This window comes from Antrostomus carolinensis, unplaced genomic scaffold, assembly GCF_000700745.2.
Source record: "Antrostomus carolinensis isolate BGI_N321 unplaced genomic scaffold, ASM70074v2 scaffold8726, whole genome shotgun sequence".
NCBI lineage: Eukaryota > Metazoa > Chordata > Aves > Caprimulgiformes > Caprimulgidae > Antrostomus > Antrostomus carolinensis.
Genome location: NW_010322536.1, coordinates 73,948 through 86,800, shown reverse-complemented (window position 1 = coordinate 86,800; position 12,853 = coordinate 73,948). Strand labels below are relative to the sequence as shown.

General features: G+C 44.4%; 1 protein-coding gene across 1 annotated transcript in view; it reads left to right on the top strand.

Moving 5' to 3' along the window:
- The window catches only part of ARMH4 (armadillo like helical domain containing 4), a 61,607-nt gene that overhangs the window by 14,589 nt on the left and 34,165 nt on the right, over positions 1-12,853 (top strand). Inside the window, exon 4 of the mRNA XM_010170267.2 lies at positions 4,211-4,462. Coding sequence (XP_010168569.2) covers positions 4,211-4,462 — 252 coding nt within the window. The remainder of the gene's footprint in view (positions 1-4,210; positions 4,463-12,853) is intronic.

The following is a 12,853-nucleotide window of genomic DNA, read 5'->3' as shown; positions in this document are numbered from 1 at the left end:
GTATTGTGGTCACAGCAGGGAGGTGTTAAGTTTTTTTTTTTTTTTTTTTCCCCTGTTTCAATGAAGGAAAAGCAGAGCCTACTTTAGAGGATACAGTGCTTATTTTGTCTGTCAAAGAGTGGCAGATCTTGGATTTCTTCAGTCTTGGAGATGAGTCTTCAACTCTGCCCTGGAGTTAACTGTTCATGACTTGAACTGAGGTAGAAAATACAAACACCTGTGGGGACTATAAATACTTCAGTGCTGAAGTCTCCTGGTGTTACAGGGAGAGGACACAGGACACCATCCTTCCTTGTGGTGGGAGGTCCATGTTGCATGTCACAAGCAAGAGCTAGGATTCAGTGCGTGCAAACAGGATAACAATATCAGCTTATATGTAACATATGAAGATGTATAGAGCAAGGATGGCTCACAGCAGGAACTGCTCTGTGCTGTGTACCTGCCTGCTCCAGCGAGCAAAGGGCATTTGTGACCACTCTCAGATGTTCAGAGTTGCTCCTACAGCTGGGCTCTAGGTCAGTGCCTGGATAGAGGGTAGGTTTAGATTAGATATTAGGAAGAAGTTCTTCACTGTGAGGGTGGTCAGACACTGGAACAGGTTGCCCAGAGAAGCTGTGGCTGCTCCTCCCTGGAAGTGTTGAAGGCCAGGTTGGATGAGGCTTTGAGCAACCTGGTCTAGTGGAAGGTGTCCCTGCTGATGGCAGGGGGGTTGGAACTAGATGAGTTTTAAGGTCCCTTCCAACCCAAACCATTCTGTGATTCTATAGATTCATGTTTGTGGCCAAGAAAACTTTATACTTGCATTTTTTTTTTGGTTGGAGACTAGTGCCTTGGTCATAAGGCAGTAACATTTCATCATATGTTTTTTTGGTAAGATGAACCTTAGCCAAAAGCGAAGAGTATATGCGAGCATGATACGTGTAATAGTTCACAATGGCCTGCAAATGCACATGAAAATCCAAAATCCTTCTGCATCTGCTGGGCTTTACACTTCCAGTCCTTGCTACTTCCAGTCTCTTCTGTTTCTTTTCTTTCAAAGCTGCTGCCGAGGCCTCTGAAAGACCAAAAAAGTGCCAATTTAGGAGGGAAAAAGTGGCTCTTGTGAAGCACAGACCTCCAGCGTGAGGTTCAGCTGTGTGATGCTTACTTCTATTTTCCATCTGAGGAGACTACCAAGCGTTCTGCGCAGCCTGCCCGCTGCTGCTGGGCTCCTGTTGTGCCTCTTGCTTCTGAAATCCAGCTTTTGTGAAGTCTGTGATTATTTTTAGAAGTGTAGCTTCCTCCTTGTGACCACCAAGTGGTGCTCTGCACTGCACCTTGCAGCAAGGCAAGCTGTTGGCATTTTGGGATGGGGGGGTTGAAAAGCTGTTTTCAGAAGTAGGAATGAGCTAGAGAGGAGGAAGAAACAAGTCAAGAGCTCTTTCTTTTCCCCTGGCAGTGGCTGTGCTACGAGAATTACATTATTCACATCTTTATGCTGTGGCTGTGTGATGATTGATGTAATTTAGTGATGATCAGATGGGATAAGTAGTCTTGGCACTTTCAATTTGGGTATTGAGCTTGGCTGCCTGCTAGACATTGGAGGTACAGGGGTGGCTATCTGCTGCTTCAAAACTAGACCCTGGCAGGTGTCTCTGATCTGACCTGCTAGAATCACAAGAAGCTTTTAAAAACCTTGTCCCAGACTAGTTTTTCAGAGATAAAAAAAACTAATTCTTGTTTTCTCTTGGCATCCATCTATGGAAAACCTGTTCATGTTCCTGCTCTCTGGTGTGCTAGCTCTTTAGTGTCTTTGCTATTGAAGTTTGTAAATGTTTATAGCCGTGTTGCTCTCAGCAGAGGCAAAAGACCTACATTAACTTGTCTTTGCAGGTTTCCTGCAAGCACTCTCCAGGTGCCATTCTCAGGTTTACAGAAGCTGTGTATTTTGTATGAAAATATGCAGTTTGATAGAAAATATTCTTATGTTGATTTGAAATGATGGGCACATTATAAGACAGAAACTGCCTATAAAATATAATGGGAATTTAAGGGGCTAACTATATCCCTGTGAGCTCCATTAGATGCTCTACATGGTATAATTGTTTGCAGGAGTGATCGTTCCTTTCCAGGTACTGAAAGCCATGCTATAGCAGGATGATGCAGCTCAATTCAAACAGCAGCTTATTTGTATGAAATGCAGGGCTGGAATTGAAAGGTGGCAAACGGGCTTGTCTTGTCTGGTGAGCTGGAAAAAAACCATGCAGTGTTTTAAAGCAAATCCTTGAATTAGAAGGAAAGGAGATGCCATGTAATAGCACAGTGAATGCCGTGGTTTTATAATGTGCACTGATTTCTCTAGGTGTTCCAGTCTGTGAAAGAGAGGTCAAAGGAAGGAGGCCAGCTCCCCCCGTTAATTTTAGTGATAGGACAAGGGGTGATGGTTTTAAACTGAATGAGGGGAGATTTAGGAAGGAAGGAAGAAATGAGGAAGAAATTTTTTTCAATGAGGGTGGTGAAACACTGGCCCAGGTTGCCCAGAGAGGTGGTAGAAGCCCCATCCCTGGAAACATTCAAGGTGAGGTTGGACGGGGCTCTGAGCAACCTGATCTGGTTGAAGATAGATGTCCCTGCTCACTGCAGGGGGGTTGGACTAGATGACCTTGAAAGGTTCCTTCCAACCCAAACCATTCCATAATTCTAGTTCAAGTCAGATAGCCACCAACCAAATAGCTTCCCCAAAGTTCCCTGCTTTGTTTGTTGGGTGTTTTGTGGAACAGTTGTGCTGGAGTGTCATTGCATCCCACAGCAGAAAGGAGAAGAGTGAAGCATCCCCTGCTTTACTTACAGCAGGCAAGGTCTGTGCAGCCCCTCGGGTGTCCTACCTCAGCTGCTCCATCTCATTGCAGCATCTGTAACCTATATGATGTACAACTCCAACAGAAATAAAAGGATATTTAGATAACAAATGTTGGTTTTGCTGGATCATTAGTTTTTAAAATGGTCTTAGACCCTCAGATGCAGGGTGATGGGCTCTCCCTGTGTGAGTACATCAGGAGGAATTTTTTCTATAGGGCTGAGCAGAACTTAATGTAAATTAGACAAAGTGCATAATTATTATGTTTTAGTTTTCAGCTTTGAAAAACTAACCATCAGAAATTCAAAACATGTCATTATTCCAGATGCTACCTTTTCATGGTGGGTAGCTCCATTAGCAGCTGTTAGAGAGCTCAGATACAAATTCTGTCTCGGGAAGTCCTTGAGTCCTTGATAACTAAAAGCTGGGAAGAGAGACTGTGGGGAGACTGGCTCTGTGTGTCCCCTGCTCTGGTCTTTCTTCAGCCTCTGTGGCTAGTTGTGGTCAGAAATAGGATGTGGGCAGAAAGGGCCTTTGGTTTGATCCAGTATAGAACCATTTTAGGTTCTAGCAATGAAATATGGCTTAAATATTTATCTCTCTATGTGGTCACAGAGCAGTTGGCTTTGGAATAAGATGGGTATCTCCTCTAGTGGAGAATTCCCTTAGGGATTCCCTTAGTGTCACATTTATCTGCACTCATGTGATGTGTTGGCTGTGCTGCCTTCTTTCCCATACTGAGTTAAGTCTTCGTTGGTCATACCTTTGTCTGGTGTAAATTTGTTGTGACAGGAGTGACGGTGTAAACCTGCTGAGGATCACTGCCATCACCCACACCCAAGAGCCTATCTGCCAGCACACATCAAAGCCAGATGCTTTTTCTGGAGGAGAGGCCGTATCGGTCTAATTGGGCTGGAAAGCAGCGTCCTTTGCAGAGCTGTGAAAGGCCTAATACAAGTTAAAAATAGAACTTACTTATTGCTGCCTCCAAGATTGGAAATCAGGGAAATAGTTCTCACTTGAGTTGAAATTAGTTGAGCAGAGAGCACTGTGGTTATATCTGCCCAGGCATTTGTACACGTGCTTGTTTGTACTCCGCTATTGGAAAGCAAAATAACAGTATTTCCTACTAATGCATTTGATACTGTAAGGCAACCTCTCTTGGTTACTTAGCAACTTCAGAGGGTGATGAGCTCTTCTAAACGAACCCCTTTGGGTGTCTTTCCTGTTAGACAACAGGCACAAGTTCATTCAGCTGGTCTGCCTTTGGAGAAGGGCTATCAGCTGGCTGTCGTGGTGCTCACCTGTAGAGATGTATGAACCTTCTGTCTTGTGGGATCTTTCCTGATGTTGCTTTTGTGTCTCCCTGGCCAGAGGGTGAGGAAGAGGAAGAGGATGAAGAGGAGGAGGAAGAAGAAGAGGAGGAAGAGGAAGATGAGGAGGACAAAGACATAGATTCGATGGATGAAAGCATGGAGGGTGACACGGAGCTGCCAGGTTTCACGCTTCCAGGCGAGACCTCCCAGGAGCCCTTAGCTGGCCTGGAAAACCCTGTGGCCCAGCTGGCTGGGGTGTCCTACCAGGTTCCCGACAGTATCGAGTGGGAGCAGCAGAACCAGGGCCTGGGTAAGAGAAAAAGCACCTTCTTCCTTTAACTTTACAGAGGATGTCTCCTGCTCTTCTGTTTGTATGGGACAGCCCCTCATGCTGGGAGGTCTCATGGGTTGGCTCTCAAGCTAAACACACTTCTGAGTTCATTTCTGAGGAAACCCCATCCACCAGTGATGACTGGTTGAACTGGGATGGGTCCCAGGCAGTGTGACATGAGTTTTCATTTTGGAAAGAGCTGCTCTGAATAATCCAGACCTGCTCCTTCATTCCCAGAGTTTAGTGTTGTGTTGCTCCAAGGGTGCACAAATAAATGACTTCTCAGGTGAGATTCCTGGCAAAATTTCAGTTCCCTTTGCCTGAGATGGGTTTGTGCAGGGATACACGTCCTGTGAGGACAAAACGAGTTGGGTAGTAGCTGATCAACCCGTTTACTACTTCAGCAGCATTTTTATAAGTGCCACTTTTCTGGCATTTTTAAGGGGTGTGTGGTCCAGGCATGTGACCCTGTGCTGGCAGTGTTACTCAAGACAAACCTGCAAAGCCTCTATAAAGCTTTGTACATTTTATTCCCACAGTACATATAGGCCTTGTGGTTAATGACTGGACTAATTAATTCCACCCTGGAGTAGTTTATCAGTGTTTATATTTGTGATGTCCAACTGATGCGAATCAAAGCTGGTGTGGGACAAGGTAGAATATAGAAGAGAACTTGCCCAGCTTGGTTAAGGACACTGGGATAATTTCCCAGCATGCTCAATTTCCAAGCCAAGCCCCATCAAAAGTAGTGGGTACCTTTCAGGTGAATTGGTGGGAGTTAAGCGACATCTACCCAGAAGGTCTCTGTGTCTGACTATTAGGGAACTAGCTGTTTTGAGAAGCTCATCAAATAAAGAAACCCCAAAACTCTTTTATATGTTGTATTGTAAAAGCCACCACTTCTGGATGTTTAATTTTGACTTAACCTGGTGGTTCTCCCCCTGTAGTGCTGTTTCCAGCCTGCTTTAGTGTTGTTAGCTTCCTTTGAATTGAATCAAAGAGCGTATTTCAAGAACTCTGTGGGAGGGTTGCTCTTTGAGGGCAAATTGAGTTTGCATCAGGTCTGATATCTCCCTGTCTCACTAACTCTTGCTTGAAAAGCATCATATTGGATGGTTGCCATGTCAGATCTGTTTCACATGTCATGTTATCCCATCAGACTGGACAGGAGCTGTGTGAGGGGAATAATTCTAAGTCTTCAAGGCTTTCTGGTTGGCTTTGAGCCAGATTAAAGAGGTACATGATAGTGTTCAGAGCAAAGTTTGTAAGAAACATAGGGTTATGATGGGAGTTGCATCAGCAGCTTTGTGTTCTTGTCTCACTTGATTCCTTGGTGCAGGATCTTTGTGATGCCTGGAGAGAAAAAGCGAGAGGAGCAGCGTATTTTCTCCACTTAGAGGTGCAATGGGCAGGCTTGGTCAGCTCTGTACGACGGCTGGCACTAGTGAGAAGGTAGCATTAAGCTGTTGACCATTTAAAGCTATTAAGTTCTTGACCATCTAAAGCTACATGCCTGGTTCAGAACCGTAAGTACTAGGATGGATGGCTTTGGCAGAGCTTTGCCAGTGAAACCTGGTGAAGGTGCCAGTGCTTTGTAAAGTGTTCAAGAGAGGCAGCATTTTGCAAACTCTGAGGTGTGTCCACACACACCGGCCATCACGTTGTGCAGCATGGAGGAAGATGGCACTGATACCTCTTCAGGAATCTTGGTATATTTAACCATCCCAGCTAGGGTGGTTGATGCAGTGTCATCTGGCGTGGGTCTCCGGAGGTCTCTGAGGGAGCCCTGTTCCCAGAGCAGGGTGCAATGGTTAGTTTGTCTGGAAGGGTGCCTAGAATCTGCTGAAGATGCTGTTGTAGATGACATAGGCTGTTGCCATGAACTTTGGGGCTACAGGGGAGGTTGTTCTGCATAAGACATCGGGTGCATCTCTGTTGATAGCTGATGCAGGTCTGAACTGGAATCACGGCTGCGTTTCCATCCCTGCCATCATCTCTGCTGGAGGAAGAGGCTCCAGGTAGGAGATGCCTATCAGATGCGTTGGTAAATGAGGCAGGTTAGAAAGCAGTGACCAGAGGCTGAAGCTGTCCCTGGTCTGCAGTAAACCTCTCTGGCTGGAGAGGCTGTAATAATTGTGAACAGAAAATAAGCAGGCCTGGGCTATGAAACAATATGTAACTTCTGACACTCCTTGAGTAGTAGCATCTGTTATGAGGTCCCATTTTCCTTGGCAGAGCCATGCTGGAGGATGTACTTTGCAGTATCTCTTCCAGAGATCTGTTCTGAACATAAGTCCCCAGTTCAGTTTCTGATGTTTAGTATTGCATCATCCTGCAGCCTTCACCCTTCATCACCTTCTCTCTTTCGTAGAACTTGGAAAGGCCACCTTTCCAAAATTTCAGACATGGAATAAATTGACTGTGTGGCAAAAGGCAATTTTTTTCTCCTTAACTTATGTTTTATTGACCCTCATGCAAACTGGGGGAGCCCTTGTGACTTCTGTCAAGGTAGGTCAACTGTAGAGTGCCAAGTCTGAGCACCTGAAGGACTGAGTGGGTGTGAATTTCTGTGTTCTCTGGAAGTGCCTGGCTGGATTATGTGTCACCAGATCCAAATGGTTTAGATTGTCTTTTATTTTTAAACTGTTGCAGTCTGTGCAAGCATCTGTGAGAGAGAGGATGGGGCTGTGGCTGAGCTGAGTTCATCTTCAGGAGTGAGATGGGACTTCTGTGCAGTGGTGTTGTAGGTGAGAGAAGGGAGGACACGGTGGGACCAGTCTCTGCTTGTGACTCACCCCTCTTATTCCACTCAGTAAACACTTAACATAAAAAGCCATTTATTCTTTTTCTGTCTAGATGACTTTAATGGCTCTTTGATATTGCTTCCTTCCCCATCTAGAATGTGCTGCTACCCACAGTGCTTCTAACAGGAAGGGAAATTATCCATGTTTTAGAGGCACAAAGGAAATGAAGGACTTGCATGAGCTCACACCAAAAATCTGAGGCCAAGCAAGGAGTTGAACCCAGATGTTTGAAGGGCTCGTTTGCTGGGATTACCTGGGGAATGGGAGATGCTCTTGCCTCATCGTAGTGATGCTGGGCTCCTTTTCCCTGAGGTGCTGCTGCAGTAGGGTAGTGCTTCCCCTCTTCCCAGTCTGTGCCAGGTGGGAGTTTCTGCCCTGGTTCCCTGGCCCTGGCTGTGTGGGCACATGCTGGGCTGCCTCTGTGTCCATACTGGTGTCTATACCTGGTCCTAGTTAGGTGTTTCTTTATGGGGTGTGTTAGGGAGAACGGGAAGGGTGGAAAAAATGTATATCTCATGTCAGTTGGAGGTGGATTGTTAAGAACAGAAGAAATCCCCCACACATGGCAGGAGGCCAGAAGAGCTGCCCACATCATTCTGTTGGAGCACCTGGAGAGACCAGACTCAGTGCAAAGGGCTCGTTAAGCTTTATATCTGCTGGACATGTGCATGGACTATTTCTCTTTGAAACCTTTTTTCTTGAAGTGCTTTTCATCTGAAGCTACCTCTTTGAAATCCATTTCCTTTAAGCCCTTTTCTTCTAAAGTTAAAATTAACTTGACTTTAATTTTAAGACAGCTTCCTAACCACTGGACGTCCCCAGACACAGTGTCCCTGGAGCAGGGATCTGCAGTTCTGATTGCAGCTGGGTCAGGGGCACTGTGCTCCTGCCTGTCTCAGCCCACAGTGTGTGTCTTTGTGCATCCCAGGGAAGAGCCCTACACTTCCCTTTGCCAAATAGTGCTCAGATGGGAAGAATTTCCCATCTTGTGTGAGTGAAATATGCTTTAGAGAGAGAAGTTGTTCTGCTTGACATGGGATATGGCACAGGAAAAAAGGACTTGAAGAAAGATAGCGGTACCCAACAGAGTACAAGATGAGGGTACACCATCTAGGCACCAAACTTCTACAGTTGGCATTTTCCATCTTTAAAATATTTTGCACATAAGTCCTTCTCCTGGGGATGCATCTGTCCTCTGGCCTTCAGAATTTTGACATTTGATGCTAAAATTTATAGTACAGAAGAGCCCAGAAGTATTGGAGTAGCTATTCTCAGGTCAGTTATTACTGTGTTTGCTTGGTCTGATGGCTGACACATTGCAAATCCCTAGAGAACCAAGTAACTTGATCCACAAACAGCTTGGCAGAGCACGGCACAGTTAAAATTTTTGTAGTGGTCAATGAGAAAGTGCTGGAGAAACAGAATCATTAAAAATGTCAATTCTGGGAAGTCAGATGGTCCTACATTAACTCCAGCTGAGCAAAAGCAATTTATATGCGCCGGTAATGAGGCTGTTAGGTTTACAGTCCATCAGCTGACTCTCTAACCAGCAATATTTAGACAAAAAGTAAAGCAGATGATGGTTTCATCCATGCCTTTATAAAACAGAATTTAATCCTCCAAAAGCAGTTCTGATGGCCTGCAGCTCTGGAGAAGGAAGGTCTGAATATGCTTTGAGATCTCTTTTGGTATCCTGTTCAAATGCTTTATCTTCAGAGGTTGCCAGTGAAGAACATGGCAGACCTCTCTGCATTGTGTGTGAGATGACTTTGACCTTTGTCTACGTGTTTCTTGATTTGTATGTAGGTGGTGTGTGGTAGGTGAACACTAACTGTTTGGAGAGCATCAGAGGGGCAGGAAACTTGGGCTTTCTGGGAATCAGTAAAAAGACATAAATTTTTCCCTGCTACCTCTTTTGTGATTAAGAGTTTATGTGCTACCAGGAGAACTGCAGTTGGTTTAGATGGATTCAAACCCAGTGAACAGTTTCTGGGTCCTTTAGTTATTCCTTATGAATGTTAAAGTAGATGGTCTTTGTTGTATGCCTCCATAGAGATTAAGGCTCTCTCCTTCTGTGTTGGTGGTGGCTACTGTGACTGTGCTCTTCTCCCACTTCTTAAGAGTATTTATTCTCCCAGTATTTGTGAGAATCCTTATTTTACAAACCTTGAGCCAAGACATAGCAACTTCGCTTGAACTAGTGTGGGAACTTTGTGGTAGAGCATGTAAATGTCCCCAAGCTCCCAAGCTATTTGTTAATGCCATAGTGCTTGCCTATCATCCATGTCCCAAGATGAAGAACTCCTGCTATCCATAGTAAGGTAGCAGCAGGAGGTCTAGGTTTGTTAACTAAGCCTTTAATTTTGCTGCTTTGGAGCATGCAGTTGGTTGCTCTGCACATTCAGAACATATGGAGTTGTTTGGAGTGACTGACATTTTCAATATGAGGCACATAGGGTTGTGAGGTTTTGAATATATGGCTCAAATTGTCTAAGCAGAGGTTGTTATGGTGGACTTTGGTTCTTTAAGATGCTGACTGAAACCACCACTTGCTTATCCTAGGCCACGACTAATATGAGATAACAGCAGTAAATGGAGGAGAGTGATTTGAACCATAAACCTTAACAGAGGAAACTCATGGTTTTGCTCAAAATCCTGTTTTATGGGCGAAGAGGAGGCACAGCTCGTATATTTATAAACCAAATAATTTATTGCTAATATAGTTGGAATCTTAAGAATATCACCATTAGCCATTAATATAATCATATTAGCCCAGATCTAATTATTAAAAGAAAAGAAATAATAATGCAGTTAGGATTGCTATGCACACACTTATAGTTTCTGTGCTTTATTCTGATGTTAAGCCTGTCCTTCCTTTGATTCTGTGGGTCCTAAGGTTGGTGGTTTCACTCGGGAGTTTGTGGTGAGTTTATTAGGGTGGGACATCAACATCTGGAGTCCTTTGCCAAGAGGAATATGACATTCGTGTTGCTGGTTTCTTCTTTCTCACTTTAGGGTCCACTCAAAGTCATTTTTGTATGTTTGCTAGCAGGCTTTTGCACATTGCTCTTTTTTCATTGATCTGCTGTTTCATATTACATCTGAATTTACTGAATTTATGTGATGGCTTTTATATATGTTAGATACTATTTTTTGTTCTCTTATTTGCCCTAAACCCATTTTTGTCCAGGTCTGCATTGCTTTAACTGACCATTGGCATGTTGTTTCTATCCACCTGTTTATGGCAGTGGCAATACCATATTACAGGGCTAAGTAATGATGCTGTAGCTGGTAAGAAGTCACCTGAATTGCCTGGTTCCACAGCATTCATTGTAGGTTTCCATCTACCCATGAAGTATTGTACACAGTGGGGTTTGGACCGTCTCTGTAAATGGGAATTAATGATTAAAAAAAGGCATTTTAGAAAGAAATTACAAAGTGTGACAATGTAATTCTCAACATGTAGTTTCCAAGACACATACCATGTCTGCATTTCACGTATTTTTGTGTGTAGGATCTTAGTTCATACAATAATGGAAGGTCATATAAATCTTTCACTCAGGTAATGACAAGGCACTTGGGCAGTTGCATAAAAACCACACTTTTGGAATGTGATTTTTTTTTTTTAATGGAAAAAAAATATTTGCAGCTCGGAGTAGTTACTTACAGAGAAAATAACTCTGGCTTTATTGCAGATCTGTGGTCAGAAATTATCCTGCATAAACCATATAACATATGCTGCTGGTTAATGTTGGTAAGGTAGAGTAGCAGGGGCAGAGTAGTGGAAGATGATGAATATTTGAAATGTCATTTTTAGAGGAAGCTCAGATTAATGCTTTTATGGGCAAAAATAACCAGCATTAGGAAGACAGAAGCTGAGGCTCAGAAGTTACCCGTGTGTTCTTTAATTGCTGCCCAAAATAGATCTATTTTAAGTACTCTTACAGCTCGTGTGACTGGAACATCAGAGTGCCTTTTAATCTTTAATGCATTTATCTTCTTAATCATCCAGGAAAGGGTATCCGTGTTTTACAGGTGGCAAACAAAAACACAGAGGGGCCAAGTGACCCCACTGGTTTCATGAGGGAGCCCCTGGCAGAGTAGGGATTTGAATGAGGGGAATTAAATTAATGCTTAGGCATTTCCTTCATCTTGCTGGGGGAAGGCTGTGGGCACCTGCACTTTTCCTTGGAAAAGGTGCAGAGGATCACCCAAAAAAGTCACCATCTCAACAGAAGGGACTGAATCCATAGAAATCCCAGGTGAGAGATGCTGGTAGGAGCCAGGATCAGGAGCAGAGCCAGCAAATTTTTCTTCCCGAGGTGTTCAAAGTGCAGCTTCCTGCACTATCCTGCCCTCTGTGGCGTTGCCCTCTATATGTTTATGGGAATTTTGTTGCACAAAGCATTGGTCACGCGAGGTCTATGTTCCAGATGGCTGCAGACTGAAATGAGCAGTCTTGGAAATATAGATGATTATTTTTCCTGTCTTTCTGGGTGCTTCAAATAATTTATACAGCTCCATATGTTCCTTGCTTGCTCCCCTTCCCTCTCCCAAGCAGTAATAAAGCTCCCATCATCAATCTGTGTCTAAATCAAGTTTCTGTTCCTCGTGAGGGATGTGCCCTCTCTTTGGAATGACTTCTTTTTTAACTGGTTTAAGAGATTGTTCATGGTTGTGTCTTAATCCTGGAGCAGCCTCATATTTATTTGGGTTTACCTTGTCAAAGGAAATTTTTGCATCCGCGTACTTGTAAACAATGATGATCCTCTCTGCCAGCTCGGTGTGACATACGCTATTGTAACGACAGAGCAGCTCCCAGGAGGGAGCAATTCACATCAGAGATGGCTTTTTCTTTTTGTCACATTTTATCCCAAGGTTGTTTTGGGGACTGTGTCTCTTTCTCCTCATCAATGTGGCTTCTTTCTTCAACCTGACTTGCTCTTAATTCTGCTCTGTAGCCAGCTGAGATAACGAGCCTTGCAGATGAGTCATGCAGTGTGGTGCTCAGTGGCGTGGTGAGAAGCAGCCCTATGCCTCGCACTGGGACCTTGGACAATGGGACCGTCCAAGAGACACAAAATTGGGGCAAGTCAGAGCCCCGTGGTCATAGAATCACAGACTGGTTTGGGTTGGAAGGGACCTTAAAGCTCATCCAGTCCCAACCCCCCTGCCAGCAGCAGGGACACCTTCCACTAGACCAGGTTGCTCAAAGCCTCATCCAACCTGGCCTTCAACACTTCCAGGGAGGAGCGGCCACAGCTTCCTTGGGCAACCCGTTCCAGTGTCTCATCACACTCACAGTGAAGAATTTCTTCCTAATATCTCATCTAAACCTCCCCTCTTTCAGCTTAAACCCATTTACCCTTGTTTTGTCATTAGTTGTCCTTATGAAAAGTCCCTCCCCAGCTTTCTTGTAGCCCCTTCAGGTACTGGGAGGTCACTATAAGGTCTCCCCGAAGCCTTCTCTTTTCCAGGCTGAACAGGTCCTGACCTACCACCCTGCTCTTCCCTTTTCCCATCCAGCCCAAAACTGCTGTGCCCTCACAAACGTGGGTTTAAATGG